This window comes from Micropterus dolomieu, linkage group LG19, assembly GCF_021292245.1.
Source record: "Micropterus dolomieu isolate WLL.071019.BEF.003 ecotype Adirondacks linkage group LG19, ASM2129224v1, whole genome shotgun sequence".
NCBI classification, from domain to species: domain Eukaryota; kingdom Metazoa; phylum Chordata; class Actinopteri; order Centrarchiformes; family Centrarchidae; genus Micropterus; species Micropterus dolomieu.
Genome location: NC_060168.1, coordinates 8,776,837 through 8,798,305, shown reverse-complemented (window position 1 = coordinate 8,798,305; position 21,469 = coordinate 8,776,837). Strand labels below are relative to the sequence as shown.

At 39.3% G+C, this 21,469-nt stretch overlaps 2 protein-coding genes across 6 annotated transcripts; one reads left to right on the top strand and one right to left on the bottom strand.

Moving 5' to 3' along the window:
• Positions 1-419: 419 nt before the first annotated feature.
• Positions 420-10,639, bottom strand: phf6 (PHD finger protein 6). Of its 3 annotated transcripts, none has more exons than XM_046030242.1 (11): positions 10,483-10,639; positions 8,262-8,423; positions 7,586-7,687; positions 3,787-3,920; positions 3,640-3,686; positions 3,087-3,247; positions 2,839-2,982; positions 2,633-2,737; positions 2,414-2,547; positions 1,418-1,547; positions 420-1,254 (listed from the first exon to the last, which is right to left on the bottom strand). In XM_046030242.1, the coding sequence occupies exons 2-10, from the start codon at positions 8,391-8,393 to the stop codon at positions 1,418-1,420; spliced, it is 1,089 nt and encodes a 362-aa protein (XP_045886198.1). In that variant the 5' UTR covers positions 8,394-8,423; positions 10,483-10,639; the 3' UTR covers positions 420-1,254. The 3 variants fall into 3 exon arrangements, with proteins under 3 accessions (XP_045886198.1, XP_045886199.1, XP_045886200.1); XM_046030243.1 differs by having other exon boundaries at positions 8,262-8,420; positions 10,483-10,636; XM_046030244.1 differs by lacking the exon at positions 7,586-7,687.
• cab39l1 (calcium binding protein 39, like 1) lies at positions 10,466-20,377 on the top strand. Of its 3 annotated transcripts, none has more exons than XM_046030245.1 (9): positions 10,466-10,636; positions 13,776-13,923; positions 14,024-14,188; positions 14,395-14,513; positions 15,262-15,430; positions 15,518-15,577; positions 15,660-15,725; positions 15,823-15,966; positions 16,203-20,377. In XM_046030245.1, the coding sequence occupies exons 1-9, from the start codon at positions 10,626-10,628 to the stop codon at positions 16,392-16,394; spliced, it is 1,074 nt and encodes a 357-aa protein (XP_045886201.1). In that variant the 5' UTR covers positions 10,466-10,625; the 3' UTR covers positions 16,395-20,377. The 3 variants fall into 3 exon arrangements, with proteins under 3 accessions (XP_045886201.1, XP_045886203.1, XP_045886204.1); XM_046030247.1 differs by lacking the exon at positions 10,466-10,636 and adding an exon at positions 12,716-13,213; XM_046030248.1 differs by lacking the exon at positions 10,466-10,636 and adding an exon at positions 13,512-13,679.
• Positions 20,378-21,469: the final 1,092 nt, after the last annotated feature.

Here is a 21,469-nt window from a genome sequence, read left to right as displayed (position 1 = left end):
CATCAGCTAAGGTTTTAGTATGAATGTCATACTTTACAAAGCCATGATATTCCTTCTGGCATAAACTACAACATCATCAAGGCTTTACTTTGATCACTATCACCATCTATGCCTTCAAGTACATCAAGGCTTTACCATATGATACTGTAGTGCGGACCTGATGATGACTAAGTGCACAAGATTTGTACATTTAAATAGATTAAATGCACAAAGTTATCCATACAAAGTACTTGTCAAAATGAATGCTCCAGGTGGCAGCATACATACAGCTATGGTGGTCTGACTTCATGACATTACAGCTAGTGTGACATTCCTCACTCTTCAAACCTTCACCCTGTAACCTGCCCCTGAGTGCTGCTTTGTGTTTTGAGAACTCTATGGACTCGCTTTCAAATGAAAGACTCAATTCACTCAGGAAATGTGTAAAATAAAATATTTTCTATTTCCAATCATTCATGAATACATTTGTAGAGATACAAGTAACAGTACATCAAACAAAGTCAAGCCAACTCTTCTAAAGAGCTCTACATTGCCCTTTAGGAGCTAAAAGAAAACGCCACCTTTAACAGTGGGAAAATCCAAGTGCATGCTGGCAAAACTTGTAATTGTGACTGTTTGAAATCCAGATATTCAAAATTACTCATGATGATAATACGGTAGCAAAATATTACATATAAAGAAAGAAAGGCTAACATGAAAAGAGTATTTTTAAGACATGATTACAGAAACATGGTAATCAAACTGCACAACTTGATAGAGAGACTAGTAACAAACAGACCCCTCTTAAAAGTGAGTCCCTTAGAAGCAAAGGAAGAGCAAGAATGTATTGATTTCAGCAAGTGTGGTTCATGTGATCTGTGGGGGGACATGGGCAGTGAGTGACAATCAAAAGATCAGTCCGTCAACTCTGAATCACGGCAATGTTACATGTATTTGAAATTGAGCCCACAACTGACTCTTGGGGAAAGACTAGCCATGGCGTTTCCTGATCCTGCAGCAGTCCAGTGCTTTGCAAAGTACCACCAGTCTGTAGAAAGCTCATCTAGCCAACTGAAAACAGGGTCTCATGAAGAAGACGACGTCTGGTACACATTGGGACATCATGTCCATTTACTGGAAGAAACCATGTGAAGGACTCGAGGGAGCTTGTAGACCATGACTTTGTGAGTAGGCTAAGATTTAGTACAAAAAAATTCCTCTCCCCCATCTTTGAGTTCTTCTGTTTTCACCCCACGTCACATCCATCAGGCCAACCTGTAAGAACGGCATCAATGAAATGACAGGAAATGTTCAAACTCCATTTGTTGCAATCCCGCTGAAGCTATATAAAAACACCAAACCTCATGTTATACATAAAAAGTGGACATTTTCAACTCTGTAACATTGGTTTCTTTGTGCAACTACCATACCAACGTACCTAGTTGCCATTCACTTGTGTTGATGGTGTACCTCCGTGGTCGATTGCTGCCCTCTCTCTACTGCGATTCTCTCGTTCCTCATCTTCCTCATCCCTTTCCTCATTGCCACTGTGGTTCTTACAGTATAGTCTAAAAACACACACAAGAGGGCTTGTAAGTAACAAATTACAGTAAATTAAGCACAGCGATTTTTAGTTTTCCTGCACAGTTCTAATGCAAATCAGTGATCATTTTTCAAGTGCAATGTGGTTTAGTCAAGTTGTAAAGACTTAAGAGCTAATTTTACCCTGTGGAGGTTTTACTCAATGTTTTCACGAGTGGGTCCCCGTTTTCTTTGAATAATGTACGAGGATGCACATTCTGACTCTTAGTTTCACACTACTTCACTGATCAACAGCCAGTGGTTGTAACACACATAGAAAGTAGACTGGAAGTTAGCTAACATGGATGTAAAGAAAGGCATTTGTGAGCAACATTTCTAATAGAGTTGCAACGATTAATCGAATAATCCATTAGTTGTCAACTATGTTATATATCTATTTTGGTAATCGATTGGTTTCAGTAATTTTTTTAAGAAAACCCAATTTCAGCTTCTTAAATATTTTCTGGTTTCTTTACTCCTCTATGACAGTAAACTGAAAATCTTTGGGTTGTGGACAAAACAAGACATTTGAAAATGTTACCTTGGGCTTTGGGAAACACCGATGGACATGTTTCACAATTTTCTGACATTTTATAGACCAAGCAACTAATCAATTAATTGTCAATGAAAATAATCGTTAGTTGCAGCTCTGATATACAATAATGGAGTTCAAAGAATAATTGGACTTAACATAAAAGTGCAAATGATCCTGTGGCAACAATTACTATAATTCTAAATCTCCATGTAAAAATACAATATACAATATAAAAGTCAAATGATGTTGTGTAAATGTGGTTGTGAAGCGAAAGCACTTTATTTTTAACTGAAAATGTGTTTATCTGTAGAAGCTCACTTGTAGATGCCACGCGCCATGTTTTCAATGTACTTGGCTTTGTCCTGCATCCCGCAATGATAGTGGTAGGTCTTCACACAGGCCTTGATTTCACACCCAATGGTAGCACCCAACTGAGTGCAGAGTGTGCATTTCTAAGGAAAAACAAAAACCCAGCTAAGTCACATTTTTTTTATGTCAAAATAGCTTTTACAACTCAAGTCAGACAAATCTTCTCACCATTCTTTTCCCCCTCTTGATTTCCTGGATGACTGTTTTCACATCAAAGTTTCCAAATTCTGCCCGTGATGTAGTGGTGAGCTGCACCGTCCCCGATGAAAAAAGCTGGATCATAGATTACAGAAAGAGGAAAGTGGTGGTTCTGCAGATTCACACAAAAATGTTTTGCAACACGTTGCACAAAATAACACATACAACAATCTTACCATGCACTTGTAGTGTGCAGCCACTTTTTTGGAGTTATCGGTATGAAGCATGCCCCTTGTTTCATTCTCTTCCTCACCAGCGTGACAAAAGCCACAGCGCTGGCCGCCATCTCCTGGGCTGACCCGAAGAGGTGACCTGTCCCGCTAGAACACACAGAGCAGCACTCAAAAACAGAGGCCACATGCGGCCAACAGACCATTCAAGTACATTTCACAGACTGCATTCGTGAACAGACGTGTTGCCTTACATGAGAGGAACTCTCCTCGTCTGCCACCTGTGAGGAGGTCGAGCGGCTGTCTTCCGAATGGCCGCGAGATCCGACCTTGGCTCTCCCCTTCTCAAACCTTCCTCTGCCTCTGCTTTGTGGCGGCGATGAGTCTGAATCATTGGCCACAGCTCCTTCTTCATCTAATGACAGATCAATGATGATTAGCACAATTTTTCCCGTTTATAACTGATGAATCCAAGCATAGAGCCTGTAAGTGGATGTTTTTTTATAACAATTTTAACACAAAAATCAGATCAAGAACTTAAATGAGACTAAATGTCGAGCACAAAGCAGATAATTGGGGCACTGCTGTAAGAGCATGTTTTTTGGTAGTGACAGAATTTATCATTACAACACATTTCAAAATGATACAGTTTATAAATCGACAATCATCACTGTATCTTGAGAACATTATTGTTAAGTACATTTCAAACAACTGAAATTCATGGGGTCTTTTAACTGAAATGGAAAACAGGTACCCAGCTGTAAATCAAATCATCCATGTAGCGATATAACAGATGTTAAAGCATACCTTGAATGCCATCCTGAGAAGCATCTCTGTGTTTGCGACAGTAAACGCTATGTTTGGGAGCAAAAGCAAAAATATTTTAATTTACTTTAACATGAATGAAAAATATCTCAATTGTCAGAAAAAGTGTCCAAAGGCAAACTGACTTACAGGTAAATCCCTTGTGAGGGATTCTCTTTGATCTGGGCTTTGTCCTTAACAGCGCAGTAATAGTGATAGGTCCTCCGGCACGTCTTCACGTCACAGCCAATAGTAGCACCCGGTCGGTGACACGAAGAACACATCTGATGGGGGAGAAGAAAGTGATTAGCATCACGCAGTTCTGCAACCTTTGATATTTATTCAAAATAGCTGACAACTTGAAATATGATTTGTCAATTAGTAATGTGAAATGTGATTTTACGATGTGGGTCTGATTAATAATTTCTCTCTCCAAAGATCACGGGGCCCTGACAGGCACAACTGTCTGAAAGGCCATATGCAAATATCATGAAACGATCATCCCTGTGGGGAAAATATGATGTTGCAGGAGAAAACCTAATTAAACTCAGCAGGGAAGACGGCACAGAAGCAGACAACAATATGAAAAAAAACAGAAAAACAGCAGAGAAAGCTAAATATTAATAGTCTGTAAAATAAAAAAACATATTTAAATTCATGCACAGATAAACTACCCATATTTATAATTATGTATCATTTGTTAGCATAGCATCTAATTTCCTGTTTTTCAGTTCTTTTCTAATCACTGAGTGTTACCGAGCGGCAATACTGACTTAAAGTGCTCTGCTAGTACTGTATCAGGTCAGGGAGTTTGACCTGAACATCACTAGGTTCATTATCCACACTGCAAGTGAAGGGAGAGGAAAATCCTGTGCCACTGTTGTGAATTCTTGAAATTGCCTTGAAAACTATGCAGGGCCACTAACAAGCATGGAGTACCTGCAAAGGTGATCGGCTGATGGTGTGGCTTCTTTCAGGGTTTGCATGTGGATGACAATGTTACCCTCTAGATGGCTTGAAAGAAACTGCAACTTTCTCATGAAAGCCTTCCCCATGCTGTACATGTCATGTCCAAACAGGCCCTTGTCTTGCAGTTTGGTATTTAGTTCATCCATTAGTGCAGTCTATTTCAGTTCGAAATTGTCCGCTTTGTGTTGTAGCTGAAAATCCGGATTTCCCGCAATGTCCACAATCCTTCTTGTTACGGTTCTCCTGGAGTAGGGCTGGGCGGTATATCGGTATATAATGTAAACCGATATAATTTCAAAAGAAATATTAAATTAGACAATACCGTTTATACCGATATAGTTTGATGTTGAGGTGATTAATTTGTTTCGTAAAGTCCTGCCAGCGTTTGCTCCTCTCTCTCCCTCACTGCGCAGCCCCGCCCCTCCCTCTGCGTCTGCACTCAGCCGTCTACTCACAAACTCTCAACAAGATGGATTGAGACACAGTGCTGGTCGACACTGTTAAAGACCTGGCTTGTAAAAAGAAAAGCACGGTTCAGTCAGTGTTTCGCACACATACACTTCCGCGGGCCGCCCAGGTTAGACGACACACTGTTGCATTTATCAGAGAAACACGGTGATTACGTTTCAAGTCGCGACACTGGACACACCAGTCAGATGTTATTTGTTAGCTACCACGTTAGTTTTGTTTTGATAGGCTACGTCGTCAACACACCTCCGCAACATGCAGCTGCTGCTGTGAAGGGAATCACCGGAGGAAAAGTCCAGAAGACAAGTTCTGTTTCTTTTCGGTGACTTTATACAGCCTAGCCTACTACTGATGGAGAAAGTCACCGAAGCGGACAAACAGGGAGAGAGAAACGTAAAGCACCTTTTCCACTGCAAGGTACCACCTCGACTCGACTCGCCTCGACTCTACTCGCCTTCTTTTGGTTTTCCTTTGTGTAAAAGTTGTACTTGTACCTGCTACCAGGTACTTTTTTCGTATCACCTCCGTCTTATCTGTCTTTAGATTCTGAGTAATGTTGAAACATTTTAACTTAAATCAAGAGACAGCAAGAGCTGCAGGGGAGTAAAAAGTGTTTTGCAGTGAAAAAGTAGCTGCCTGCTCTCACTGGCTGGATGTGGATGTCGAGTCGGCCGACTCCTCCAGATATTTGGCATACTAGTTATTTGGCTGGTGTCTGTGATGTGTCAGAAATGTGTTAGGGAGCTGTTTTGATGCGTCGTTGAGTACTTCACACATAACAATTGGCGACTGCTGATCGACCGCTGATTTACTCCTGATCACAGCCTGACAGTCGCCGAGCTTGCCGACCGGACAAATCAGGCTTAAAATCGTGTAGTGTGCACTAGGCTTTACTTTTTTTTTGCGATTTTGTGTGAAATCACATATCTGGTCTTGGCAGCTGCATCCCTGTGAAAAGCTTGATAAAAAGGCCTTGATGCTTTTGCAGTTTATGTCCGTTCCTGCTCTGCATCAGTCAAATTTCTGTATTTCATGTTTAGTCTCGTAATAATGATTCAAATTGTAATCCTTAAACGTGGAGATCTGTTCTCCGCAAACTAATCATAGAGCTTTACCTTTGACTTATAAATATATAAATAAATACTTGTTCATGTTTTATTAAAAACTCTTATCAATCTTTCTTCTTTTTTTTTAAACATAAGCTGACATTTTTGAGGGCTAACAGCTAACACATCTCTCGTAAGCTCAGTTCACCTACACACTGCAGTGAAGCTGCATATGCTCACACACATTCACGAACACACGACGTACATTAATTGAGAAATGCATGATGTAAACTTATTTACATTTGGACTTGTGTATGCCCTACATGCAGGGAAAACTTTTGTTTAAACTTCCACTCCAAAGAGGAAAGAGGTGCATTTTATTTCAGTGGATCAATCCTAGGTCTCACACTGAACACCAGTGGCATGGGGAGATTTTCAAAGCTATACCAATGTAGCGAGTGAGCACAGTCTTGAAGGGAAATGAAAGCTCCTTTGATAGGCTGTGGCAACCCCTTCTTGACTATATCCCACTCAGTGTTTCAGATATTTTACAAAATGGCTGTTCCCCTTAGCTCTCACATTGCTTTCATTCTTATTTTTATTATTTAACCCCCATTCGAGAATATCTTGTCTGTACTTATCCATGATATGATGTTGGAGTGGTGCTGTCTATTGTTTCTCTTTGTTGTCTGTTTGTTCCCTTGAAAAACTATAATAAAATATTTAATAATAATAATAATAAAATCTATATTTACATTTGATTCCTAATTTCCCAGTGTCCTCAGCTTGTGCAATGCCAAGGTCTGATAGTGATTTCATTGGCTATTCAGGAATTTGGGGGTAATGCATATCATAAGTTTTCAAAATGAAGCATTCAATTTTAAGTCAATGAGTAATCGTAATTATGATTTTGGCCATAATCGAGTGTACTAACTCAAAGGCACCGAAACGACTCGCACTGGGGCCAACGCAAACTGGACTTCAAAGATGCCGACCCCCTGGCCAGCAGGGTGGGCAACCGAGCCAGGGGGTGGGTTCCAACCCTGGTTACTCTAACATTAGATGGAAAAGGCCAATATTCCTCACTTAAAAATGAAGTAAAACACGAGAGAGATCTGATGCAATGCTAATAAGCTAATATCAGTGTCATTTGGAATACATGCACACATAGATACCATATTAAAAACAATTTGAATGAACACACAACCCTCAGGTATAGACACAGAGGAAGCTTTACCAGACACAAGAATGTTACCATATGTGTATAAAAACATGCATCATCATCATTATTAGTTAAATAAAGCAGCTACTGCATATCCTTATGTCCAGCATTTGGTGCTTTTAACAACGGTTAACCTCAACAAGTAATATAAATTTAAATAAATGTATAGGAACACAGTCCCAAAGCCTTACAACACTCCCTCTCTGTCATTTCTGGTACACTGAGAGGGACAGCGGGTACTTACCAATTTATTTCCCCTCTTGATCTCCTTTTTCACATCCTCAATGGAAAACCCTCCAATGTTTTCACTGTCGGAGTGCGATGTGACCAGGGCAGAGGAGAAAAGCTGCATAGGACATTTATTAAAAAATAGATATAAATTGGTTTGTGCCGTCTTTTCATATGATAATGATGATATGCAAGTTTTTATTTCCCTTGACTACTGCTTATGCACCATTTTCCCACACTCAAGTGAGGGTGAACATGTACATCATTTACAAGCATCGGAGCTGATTTCAAAGCATCATACTTACCGTGCATTTGCCATTTTATATTTTGCCACATTTTTTTGAACATTATGTCTGAGGACTACGAGTAGTTTTGAAGTGAAGGTCAGGCTCACCCAGGGGACAAAAGACAAATTTGAGCCTTTCAAGGTAATCTATGGGAGATAAATTACTTATCTCTGCTAAACTCATTCATGTTATTTTCATAGTTTCTCTTTTTTTTGCTTTATAAAATGAAGGATTTTTGTAGCATTCCCGTATAAACAAATGACATAACATAAGAATCAGATTTTTCTTTACTTTTTTGTCTGAACTCTACACTATTCTCTGTATGTGAGAAAGGTTGCAAGTAAGCATGACTTTGTCTAGAAGGATCACAGGCACACATGGAAGAAAACAATGTGCTTTCCTCACCATGCACTTATGGTGGGCTGCCACCTTCTGGCTGTCAGACACTAGCAGCTGCCCGCACTCCTTGTCCCGATTGGTTCTGCAGAAGGCACACTTAAGCAGCCGTGCTGCAGCTCCTTTCCTCTGTCCTGACATGACCAAAGGCTCTTTTGTTTGCCCAAGCTTCTAATGAAAAACAAAAACAAAAAAACACCACAAATATGTTAAAGAAAGAATGACAAGATAGATTTGCATAACACAGGCTAGTAGAACCTTTTAAATAGATATTATCAAAGCAGTTATAAAAACAATTGTCCACATCACTAAGTCATCCAGTAACACTGCCATGCTATGTCAACTGCAATAATCATTATAACAGCTTTCATACACATTGATGCTCAGAGTCCCAGTCAATGTAGATAAATAACGAAAAAATTATGGCCCAACACATTAGCAGGTAATATGACAACATATTTTTGAGTTGTTCAGTTATCAATGTGTTCATAACTAGTGAAAAACAATTGTACATCTACATAACCTTCCATAGTAAGGGTTGCTAAATATCCCTTACATATTGAAGAGTAAACTGTGGTTTGGAGTTCTCTTACCAATTAATGTGAGTACTGTGAAATAATGACTAAAACCCTTTGGAAAGGAGCCATTCGACATGCTTTCCCAGAAACAGCTGGAAACAAGACTTTGACTCAACTACTGAAAGTAACTCCAAAACAGTGCAACGGAAGTCACATAAGAAGCGGCCTGTGTCCTAAATACACCAGCCCGTGATGGATCACACATGGGGCCCACGCATTTGTTGCAGGACTACAGCTTGACACTTTCTCAACTTCTGATCCTAGTTAACTTTGGTGGACTGTGCTGTGATGAGTTTCTGATGGCCTGAAGTGTAAAATAGTAAAATAATAAATAGTAAAATCCACGGAATAAGAGTATGCTAAAATAGCCTAACAATGCCAGAATTTTGCGAGATCCTGCCTATGTTTGAAGAGGGTTATCAATAATGTTGTTTCTGTCGTTTATGTTATACAGACAATATGGCACACCACATGCTGACAATTAACCACATTCACCAGTCATCTCAGATCAAAGTCTGATGAAACATGAACGGAAATCAGCAGCAGAACTCTGAACCTGAAGGACCAGATCTGATGCCACCCAGTTTACCTTAAACATAGAGGCTTATTCTCTAAAAACAAAATACATTATTCAGCGGAAACCTGACATGTTGGACTGTGAAAACATATGAATTACCAGGAGCTGGGGTGATTTAAATAAAAGTATTGTTATTGTATCAATTTCAGCTGCATTTTAATTAATCCTTTTAGATGTGTATTAATAATCATTTGCTTGAAAATCACCCAAGACTGGTTGCAAACCCATCACTGTATTCTTTAGAGCAGAGAGGTAGATCAATCCTCCAAATGTGTGCTGTCATTTGCAGAGATAGTCTGTTTGATGCTGTCAATATTGCGCTGCGGGCGCCACAGATGCATTAAATATGGGGATTAAAAAAGACCTTCTCAATCCTTAATAGTCCACCAACGAAAGTGGGTGTTTTTAAAATCACAATAGCAGTGTGCTGCGACGCCTTGATAGAGCCATTACAGCCACGATAGCAGGGCCATGATCACACTGCGGCGGCTCCAGCGGCGGAGCCAGCGTGTAAATACACAATCCTGCCCGTGTAAATAACACTAAATGTCCTTTATTTCCACCTCTGCTCTTCACTGAAATGCTCCCACATCACATTTCTTTTCTGCATGGCCACGTTGTGGTCGATTTGCGACAGGAACGAGTGAAACATAAAAAAGTGCCTCAAATATCTCTCACAAAGTTTTGAATTAAAGGGGGTGTGTGTCTCTATCCCCCACCGAACTAGCTATAACTGAAAACTATTCTCACTATGAACATCTCAAACGCCCCGAAATCTTTCCCAGGGCCTTTACATGCAGGGAAATAAAGGTCGGTGATGGGAAAATATGACACTTGGACTTAATGTTTCAGCTGGAACCCGAAAACTGCGAATATTTCCCTTTAAATGTGGGAAATTATCATGACAGGCGCGGGTCTTCGCAAACCGTTTCGAAGTAAAGAGCGCCATACGTGATGTATCGCTGTGAAAAGAGAGCAGCTCAGCTTGTACGCCAGCAATACGGCCTGAAACGACAATAGGCCATAAAACACAGCGGGCTATCACCCAGCCGCTGATACACAGCTCACACCTTACCTGCTAAAAAAACCCTTATGGCGCCGAGACGGTCGAGAAGATGGAAAAGTGTTCCGAGCAGTGGCTGTGTTTCTTTCCGTCCTTCAGAACTGATCGTGAGCTTTTCACACTAGCATCAAGCTAGCTGCAACGTTCAAGACGGCATGACTTCCGGGTATGACTTCCAAAATTAAGGTCTTGCTTACGAACGTATGCTGCTTTGTTTCAAACGTGAAAAGATGCAGGAGGTCGGAGTCATGTAGGAAACGAAAACAAGTGACTTTCATTTTGAAGTATCAATATCCCAAAAGCAGATGTTACCTAAGGGCGGGCCATGTTTAATGCAGATTTAAAAGAGGTTTGACAGACTGCTATGGGGGTGTCTCTAAATCTACATACTGTATTTGTGAACTACATTTCTTTGTCTTATCTTTTCTGGAGACATTAGGTGCACTTCATTACCGTTACAAAACAAGTGACTTTAATTTTGAAGCATCAATATGCCAAAAACAATTGTTTCCTAAGGGTGGGCCATGTTTCAGGAGGAAAGAGGTTTGACCAACACCAGTGAGACGCCAAGAGTTGTTGCTGCTAATTTCAGGTGTATTTGTCACAAAAACTGAGAATAAACAGTATAAATGCATAATGCAAAGACAAAGACTTGATCAGTTCTGCCCCTCTCCCCACCCCCTGCAGTTGTAGGTTCAGAGTGTGGCAAGTAGTTCTGGGTAATTTATGTATTTGTAGATTTGTAATAAATCTTATATATTTGTTACACATTTGCACCACTTTAGTAAAATATCAGCTAATGCAGGTCTACACAGGTCTCAAGATTTGGTTCATCCATCCAGCCATCCATCCATCGTCAACCGCATATCCTGCATATAGGGTCGCGGGGGAAGATTAGGCTATCTTATTATTTTAGTTTTTACTCTGCTCATGTGGTGCATATTTATATTATAAAACATAGTTATTTTAATGGAGTCTATAATTAAGTTTCCATGTATAGACTTCTGTGTGATCTGTATTTAACTGGGAAGATATGTGCACAATGCACAGTTGGTGTTGTGTTCAATAGGAATCTTCCATGTCAGTGACATATGACCAGGTTTAAGGATTGACTACTTGACTACTTGACTACTAAAGGACATTATTATCCTCCAGAAAGGCTCATAGTTGTGAGTTGACCAGTGAGTTTTAGACAGACCAGCCCAGGCACCTTTGTGTTATCGGAACTACCTGGGCAATAGTTACTAAACACCACAAACCACAGTTTCAATAAACTTGCAATATTAGCTTTAAAAAAAGGATAGTATTTAGTAGCACTGCCATTCGGATACCTTTTTTTATAAATAACACAGAGAGATGCATGATGTAACATAAGGAAGACAAACCCTCTGATGCTTTTCACATTTTTTCAACATCTGGATTGCTGTATTTTCCCAGATTTCAACCCACAATGCCTGTCATCAACTGTTGGTGGGAGCATGATGGTGAATCGGTAATGATATGGTCATATGGTACCCATAAGGACCGAAAATGTTCAGCATTCAACGTTATTCTATTTAGCATGTTGTGTAAGTATAGACTTCAGAGTCTGGATCAGAACAGTAATTACATGGGCAGAGATCTCTGAGATTCTATCTAGCTATCTATGACAATGTAAAACAAAAATGACAAATGGGGCCAATCCATCCCAATTATTTATCTTCTATCCTAATTATTGTTGGAATAAAAGTTCAAATAAGAGTTTGATTTTAAAAACTGAATGCCACCATCTTTTTTGTCATAAATACCCAGATCTAAACATAGGTGACCATTTATGGGAAATGCTTGGGAGTAGTGTAGCATGAACACAGGTATTAGGGATGTTACTTTTGCAGGACATTATTTAGGAAAAGTTAGTTTAATATTGATTGGCCTACATATTTCACAAGAGTCTTGTGATTTTTGTGAATTAGCAAAGGATGTTTTACACTGAAAATAGCAAAACATGTTGGATGGATGTAGAACTTGATAAGGAAAATGAAAACCTAAATAAACCTAACGCTAATAACTATTATTCTGTTCGTTAGAAATGATAAAACTTGGTTATTCTAGAAGTAATTCTAAACGTCAGATTGCATGCAGATAAATTGAAAACAACTGTTTCTAAGACTACAAATGCTTTGCATTTTCTTTTTGCAAGAATTTAGTTGCACTTGATTAGAGTTACAGGGCGGTCCGGCAGAGGGGAGCTTTCAATGCAGTCTTCAATCTGTCCACCCACACGGAATTAGTGAGCCCTGAAACACGCACACCTCCAGCAGAGAGGGCGTTTCCACAGCTTCAATTCAGTCAACGTGATTGGCTAAAATAAGTGGCAGTCATTTTGTAAAGCAAAACATACCCGCCTAGTGTCCCCGGGATGAGGACAGGACGAGAGTTTCAACAGAAGAGAACAGGGAAATGAAGTTGTCAGACAGGCCAGCCCAGCTACTCTCTCTTTGCAACTAGGTTAGCAAGTAGTTTGACAGACGGTCACGAGTAGAGAGATTTAGATGAAATATCACAGCAATGAAGGTCGTCCGTCGGAGCAACTTGTAGCTACAACTAGTAACGTTACGCGTCGTAAAGCCACACATCTCAGATAACGTTACAGACAGTTCAAAGTGACGTTACAGTGGGAAAAGAAAGTGGAGACAACTTGCTAGCCTGCTAGCTAACCTTTAGCCAACGAGCCTCCTTCAGCTTCAAAACTAGAGTTCACTCGGTGAGTCTTGACAGCTTGGACTAAATATTTCAGCAGTGTGTTATGTGTGCTTTCCCCGGTACTCGCTGTCCACGTAAGTTACTGACGCTGTTTGCTTGTTCCTGGCTAACCCACCGCTAACTAGGTCACAAGCTAGCTCAACTTTGCTGATGAGTGTTGCTGTAACGTTGACCGTTTTTACGTCTTAAGTTCCGTTATATCCTCTTTTCTTTTGTTAAAAAGTCAGTTTTATTCGGCTGGGCTAATGTTAACTTGGAGAAACCTAAAATCCAGTGCAAACACAACGTAGAAGTGTAACTTTAGCGCTAAAGTGCCCGCATTATCGTTGGAAAAGTAACTAATTTAAAGTTAGCAGCGTTAGCTAGCTGATCGTATTGGGCCTTTAAAACTGTATCGTTAACTCTACAGTTTACTTTTGAGTGTCGGGACAGTATAACTAACTTAGCTGTATCCTTGCTTTCTTCAGGTGCGAGTTTTTCAGCCATTTCCTGATGCAAAGATGTACAGGAAGTTGCAAAGCACATTTATTCGAAACTTATATATTTGAAACTTCTTTCATCAGAGATTTGGGCTTGGATTACCAGTCTTCAGTCATGCCGTTTCCGTTTGGGAAGTCTCAGAAGAATCCAGCTGAAATAGTAAGGAGTTTGAAAGAGAATGTGGCATACATGGAAAAGCTGGATGCTGGAGACAGCAAAAAGTGTGAGAAGGTCAGCAGGTCTTATCTTTTCTCTCTCATATTTAAAATTTAGCTCTTATTCTTAATAAAAAACAGCTGGTCGTGGTCATGAACTGCTTTCCCTAATTAAGATTGCAGAGGAGGTGTCCAAAAATCTGGCTTCACTGAAGGAGGTACTTAGTGGAACAGGTGACAAGGAGCCTCAGACCGAAGCAGTGGCCCAGCTTGCACAAGAGCTGTACAACACCAACCTCCTCATTGCTCTCATTGCAAACCTGCAGAGGATTGATTTTGAGGTGGGGGAAATGTACTTATTTCTGCACTGAATTTTTGCATGTAAAAAGTATTGATCACTATGTGCAGACACCACAAGGTCAGTGGCAGTGTGTACGCCTGATTTGAACATCTGTGCCCAAAGCAAAACAGTCTTTGCATATCACCACCACCCAGTCATCCATTCATCCGCCTGAGTGCTTAGTGTTTGTTTGTCTGTTTTTTACAGGGGAAGAAGGATGTGGTTCATTTGTTCAGCAATATTGTAAGACGTCAGATTGGCACCCGAACACCCACGGTAGAATACATCTCTACACACCCACAGATCCTGTTCATGCTTCTGAAAGGGTAAGTTCATATTTTCAGGTCACAGGACTTCAGTATTTAATAGACATTTGACATGAGTGCTGAATATGTAAAGTTACAATTATTAAATACCAAAATATTTTATTACTTAAAACAACTTTTTGGGTAAAATTACTCATTTAACAAAAACTCTTACCCTCAACATGGATTTTCTTCATTATCCAGTATGTGTTTCAACAAATCCCAAAGGAACGAGCGTGAACTTGTTGCATTCACCTGTGGGTTACACATGTAGATGGAGAGTGATAGTAGTGCTGGTTTTACAGCTCTAAAAACTGAGTCATCCTGCCTACTCAAAGAGCAACATGGCTTGTGGCTGCACTGCATTATGGTTTGTTTTGCAGATCAAATGCTATCTTTGCTAATTGCCACTTCTGTAATGGATTTTCTCCTCCCATGTTTTTGGACTTCGTTCCAAAATGTCATGTCTATAAAGAGCACAATTCAATTTGATTGTCAGAGATGGACATCAGAACCTGACATTTAACGGTGATGTGAGATGATTCTCCTGCTGTTAAGGTGTGTGGCGAATTGTCTGCATTTGGCTTGTTATCTTCAGGCACAGCAATAATATCTCACCATGAAAAATGAGGCCTAGAAATGTGAAGTCTTTGACTTTTATTAGTTGCTGTTTTTCTTTGTTACATCTACAGTATTTGTTTTATAACCAGCCTCTGTTAAATTCTGATTATGTAAATGACCTGGACCTGATATTTATTAACCTGTACAGATATGAGAGTGCAGAAGTGGCTCTAAACTGTGGCATGATGCTGAGAGAGTGCCTGCGTCATGAGCCTTTGGCACGGATGGTGCTCTTCTCTGAAGACTTCTTCTGTTTCTTCCGTTACGTTGAGCTCTCAACCTTCGACATCGCCTCAGACGCTTTCGCCTCATTCAAGGTATGATGCCAAATTTTCTTTCTGTTTGCAGCATCTTCATGTTAACAGTTGTTATCTAATATCTTGGTCTCTTCTGCTGCCTCTCAGGATCTCCTCACAAGACACAAGATCATGTGTGCAGATTTTCTGGAGAACAATTATGACAGGGTGAGCTTTCAAGTGTGGATTTTGATCTGTAATTGAAAGAATTCTCATGCTGTGCCTAACATACGTTTAAAATGTCTGTCAGGTGTTTACAGAATACGAGAAACTCCTGCATTCTGACAACTACGTCACCAAACGGCAGTCTTTAAAGGTAAAAGCTCCACTGATCTTTCAAATAAAGATGACGGTTTAACCTTTATTTATTTTGCAATGAATTTAACAAGGTCTTAATAATATACTGTTTTCAGCTCCTTGGGGAACTTCTCCTGGACAGACACAACTTCACTGTCATGACAAAATACATCAGTCGGGCAGAAAACTTGAAGCTGATGATGAACATGCTAAGAGACAACAGCCGAAACATCCAGTTTGAAGCGTTCCATGTCTTCAAGGTGTGCACATAAAACATGTATCATCAGTTCAGCAGTTTTACTGTTATAAGTCTAGCTGTACTTTAAAATGCTACATATCTGTTTTTGAAGATATTTGCTAAATGCTGCTGACATTACTTGGTAATATATTGAAAATGGTGGGGGTTTTTTAAGAGAAGTTTGGACTGATTATGGGATGAAACTTTTCACATCGTCAGTTCACATAATTTCTCTCTTTCTCTTTCCTTTTTTAAAAGGTATTTGTTGCAAACCCCAACAAGACTCAGCCCGTGCTGGACATACTGCTGAAGAACCAGGCCAAACTCGTGGATTTCCTGAGCCACTTCCAGACCGACCGATCGGAGGACGAGCAGTTCTGTGATGAGAAGAACTATCTGGTCAAGCAGATCCGAGACCTGAAGAGGCCCACGGCACCCGAGGAAGCTTAAGGCGGCAGGGATGACTGCTCCTTGAGGTGGTAGATGTATAAGTGATGGCTGGAGCTGCAGAGGGCCAAGTGAGAGTCTAAAAGACGGGCTTCATTAAGATTTAATATTAACAACAAAATATAGGAAAAAAAGATTACTTCTTTCACTTTCTGTTTTTAGTGTGGATGTGGAGGTGATTTCCATCCAGCAACCTGTGTGGGCCAAGAACTGTTATTTAAACCATAGTGCTTCTTCTTTAGTGATAATGAAATGCATTTAGTCCGTTCTTGTAATGTTGGACCTTAAACTGTTACCCTTCCACATACAGTGTTGCTGGCAGAGACCTTTAGACAGAAACGTTGTCCCATTCACAGCCAACATGAGCTCTGAGGTGTTCTCGAAAGTCTTTCTCCGAAACCTGTTCAGAGATTGAAAAGCTAAAGTAAATATATTATTTTTCTAATGTATCGTCATGGTAAACAGCTTAAAACCTACAAATAACTTTTCTCTCTGAGCATTGTTTAGTCTAACTAATTGCATAGGTTTGGTCTGTTGCCTTATTGTGAACAGTTGTGTTGTACAGGGACTTAAATGATATTTAGAAAAGCGGCTTTGGCGGAGTGACATGTGGATCACATTGGCCAGGTGGGCACAGTCAATTTTTGGTGACAAATGTGTAATTATTAGGCCTTTGGTTGCATATGTGAGGTTACAGAGGTCAGAGATGATCCTGCAGTGCTGTAGTTGCCGATGCATTAGCTGGCACAGGAAGAGAAAATCAAAACCATAGAGGAATCAATTAATTGTGCTGTGATTCTGAGACTGCGCTCAGCAAGGCTTACATGACTGAAATAGAAACAAGGCATCAGATAATGCTGCAGGGTTTCACTGCTAACATGGACAGCCAGGATATACCAATTGATTTCACTGGGTGCATTCCAGTTCACCCCCACACACTGAGCACAGTTTCATTTAAAACAGTGATATAACTAACAACTTCTTTATGGGGTTTTATACTGCTTGATGTATGCCATCTTAGGTATTTCTCCTTTACAGCATAAGCACTGCATAACACAAGAAATAATAAAGCAGTTTACGCAAGGGTGTTGTTCATAAGGATGCATTATCAAGGATGTTGCAGTGTATATCTATTATAAATTTTATATGAGAGCTTGATGTGGTATTTAAAATGAGTTGACATGGCGAAGAGCTCTGACACATATTGAACATCTGCTACACTGGATTTGAGAATTGGGCAATCTGAACGTAATGGACATTTTTATTTGACTGGAATATTTAGCAAGAATGAACTAGATCATCTTAATCTCATGTAAACACTCACATCCATACTGTTACTTTAACCGCAAATTATACAAAAAGAGAAGAAGGTGAATGCTAAAACATACACAGGATTTTAAATGTCACTTTTTTTTTTTTCTGATAAAATAATACATTTGAGTGAAACACACAGTAACAAGCCTGTGATGCATCAGGAAGCACGTCCTGTCAGACGTCTCCACGTTGTCAGAATAACCACATGCACTGTTAAAACAAGAATGAGTTTGTTTTTGGATGATGAGCACTGAATTTATTGAGTTCCTCACATGCATCACTGATTAGTTATATTTCTTTAAAAGACTTGAAATAATTGCCTTACTTTTGCCATTGTCACTAAAATGGCATAATAGGGATTTCAAGAAATATTTTGTCTTCTAGTATAGCTATACCTCATTGGATTTGAGTTTGCAAGTGCTGTGTTCTCTTTCCTTTCCTTCCTAGACGAGATATTTTGACAGTTTAAAATACACGTATGCATGCCTAAACTTGAGATATATATATGTGTGTATATGTTCAAACTTGAACAGGGACTGCGACCTGGTCTTCACAATGGAAAACCAGATTTGTAAACTGAAGTATTTCATTGGGTGGTGCCACTCCAACGTTAATTCATAATGAATTGCAGTGTGGTACCTTGTAATGAATGTTGCCTTATTTAAAGACACTTAATGAATTGTAATGATTATGTAAAATTCCAGACCTCTTAATTGTTTTTAAACCAAAGTCAATATGTACATTTCAAGTCCCAAATGCATAAGTAATTAATTTCTCAGATCCACATGTAGTGTAACGTCACACCAACTACATTATGCTCCAGTGTGATCCTGTGAGTGTAAATATATATTTTTTAAAAGATCATCAGACTACAGTAGTTTTTAAGTTGTGGTTAATTGGCTCTTTTTAAATCACTATTAGATACACCGGATAGTCACAGGGTCAGCATCAGGCCGGTATGGACCCATAGAATAATTTTAGTTATCTGCTTTGAATGTGGTACATTATGCATAAATAGACGGAAGTGCTGCACAGAGTGCACTGTCACGTACTCAGTTTATGAAAGAAGGTTTGTCTCAAAAGGTTTTGAGTTGCTGAAAAAAATCCAGATGTGATCAACTTTTCAACTCATTTTGTGAAAATTTATTGTGAAACACAATAAATATTGCAAACACATTGATGCATTGGACAAAAAAATATTCAGTAGTATAGTAAACTTACAGCTTTGTGACAAACCGAAGTTGCACAACAGGCTATCTTCTGTTATAATATCCAAGGCTATTGGACTCTTGTGTAAAAAAAAAATAAAAATAAAATAAAATAAAATCCGTTTTTAAGAGAAAGAATCCCAAATAAAACTCCCGCACGCAGTCAAACTTTCAAAAAACAAATATTAACAACGTTCTGGTACTAGACCTTCAGCAGGCAAATGGTGTTACACACTGAGAAGACATCGTTTGTAGGAGATGACTTGTTTGTCTACACCAATCACACACTTAAAATGATAAGGCAACAATTACATAACAATCACTCACATTTCCATTATTATATATTGGGTTTAAGCTTACATAAAACTCTCTGTGGTAGCAATACTATATCGTCCCAGAGTAATCTATATACGTGGATGTAGATTTCTGTATAATAAATGTAAATCAAAAATATAATAAAATGCATTCATAGACTAATTTGATCTCAAATCTTGCCGATACCTTTTGACCTTCATCAATAGATGAATAGAGGAAATATAATAATAATTACAACATGTGACCTCACCATTATTGTCTTGAATTTCTTGTAAGGTCACATGTTGTAATTATTATTACATTTCCTCTATTCATGTGTTGATGTTTTGGTTTACATTCATTATACAAAAAATATACATCCACCTAGTATAGATCACTCTGGGACGATACAGTATTGCTAGCATTGAGAGTTGTAAGCTTAAGCTCGACCTATACTACTGGAGATGTGAGTGATTGTTATGTAATTGTTATTTTATGAGGAAGTGTGTGATTGGTGTAGACAAACAAGTCACCTCCTACAAAAGATGGCTTCTCGGTGTGTAACACCATTTGCCTGCTGAAGGTCTAGTACCAGAACATTGTTAATATATACTTTTAGAAAGTGTGACAGCATGCGGGAGTTTTCTTTGCAACTTTTGACCTACTTGTCCCCCTCTGACATGCCTGTCTCTCGTTATAAAGGTGCAAAGTAATTAACTGTTCTAAAAGAAAGAATCCAACATATTTTAAAATCGGGTGTCTAAATGTGCATAGAAATGTTCTTGAAATTTGAGTCCAGTCATGACGCACAGTTTGGAAGGACATGCTGTACACAGTCATCCCATCTGAGGGAGCTGTTGGCAACAATTGGCTCTTTTTATTAGTTTCTATAACCCTACCTTTAATAATGAATATATAAATCACTGGCAATATTATGTAGACATCAACAAAAAGTCCTAAACATCAATACTATATATTTCATGATTTAGAGTTTTCTGTTTAAATATTTGTTGTGCTTCACTTTTTTACTCTCCGGCCTTCTTTTTATCTTTCCCCTTCTCTTTCCAAACTTTGGATATTTCCTTTTATTTACCATGGGAGCAAAGTATGTGTACATAACTTTATAAAAGTGTGAAAGCATTCATGAAAATAAAACTTTATGGCAATATATGTTTGTGTGGCCTCAACAGTTAAATTGTCTGACACTCCTGTGAGTTTTGCTTCATCTGTTGGGGCAAGGCACCTTAATCATGATGAGTGGCACATCTTGTTATTACCAGCATAGCTCCCAACATCCACCTAAGCCAAGGTCTAATCAGACAGAAAAAGTGAAAACACCTGTGTTGGTGTGCAGGGTCTTTAAGAAGTAAGGGGATACCACTCAGTTGTCCTGGGATGCAATTCTAAAGTTTATGTATACAAATACCCTGCTTTGAATTGATCTTCGATATCACCACTTTGGTTTAGTGTTTGGTGTGAACTGGGGAAACAGACTACCTGCGCCAGGTAGAAAGTGTCTCCATTGATCTCTGTTCAGGTAGACCCCAGACACAGTGAAAGCAATCTCTAATACTGACTGAATTCTCCTGCATATTTTGAGTTTTTATATGCTTGTAAATTGAGGATTGTTGAACATGGAAGATCATTCTTGACCTTTGGGAACAGTACAAAAAATAATTTAAGCTTAAAGGTCTTAATGAATACTTTTGCGTTAGTTGGACAAAAACCATTTGAAGACGTCACACTGAGCTCTGGGAAATTCTGGTGGGCATTTTTTGCAATGTTTCCCATAGATTTAAGTGATGAATCAAATAATAATTGAAAGATAAACCGATCATTGAATTCATAGTTGAGTGGATTTGCTTATGTAGCTTCATCTCCCGCTTACATCTTGTCAAACTCATTCATGCAGTGGTGCGGATGAATATTGCTAAAAATAACCCCTCCTCCCAGTTGAAACTGAATGTGGAGCAGTAATGTCAGACCAGTTCAAAGCACTGAGACGCATTCCACCCTACCAGGCGGTATCTCAACATGGGGCCCTTCAGTAGGCTGGCTGTCTATTGTCTGTTTGGAGGTCAATTATATTTCCTGCAGACTTACTCCAGCAAAACAAAAAAACCCCTAATCGTCATGACTCCCTTATTGCAAATAAGATCAAAATGTTGACCATAATTAACCCTCTTCCACTATCACTGACAGGCTTCACCAGGTCAAATATGCTGGGTGAAAGAATGACGTCCAAATGGGCAGCTGCAGTTT

Bases quoted from the DNA above. Each gene is read 5' to 3' on its own strand.
- cab39l1 (XM_046030245.1), top strand. The intron at 15,431-15,517 runs GTATGATGCCAA...GCTGCCTCTCAG, and splicing joins ACGCTTTCGCCTCATTCAAG to GATCTCCTCACAAGACACAA. The intron at 15,967-16,202 runs GTGTGCACATAA...CTTTTTTAAAAG, and splicing joins AAGCGTTCCATGTCTTCAAG to GTATTTGTTGCAAACCCCAA.
- phf6 (XM_046030242.1), bottom strand. From the start codon at position 8,393: ATGTCAGGACAGAGGAAAGGAGCTGCAGCACGGCTGCTTAAGTGTGCC. The intron at 7,688-8,261 runs GTGAGGAAAGCA...TGTCCTATGCAG, and splicing joins CAGCCCACCATAAGTGCATG to CTTTTCTCCTCTGCCCTGGT. The intron at 3,687-3,786 runs GTAAGTCAGTTT...TCCCAAACATAG, and splicing joins CCCTCACAAGGGATTTACCT to CGTTTACTGTCGCAAACACA.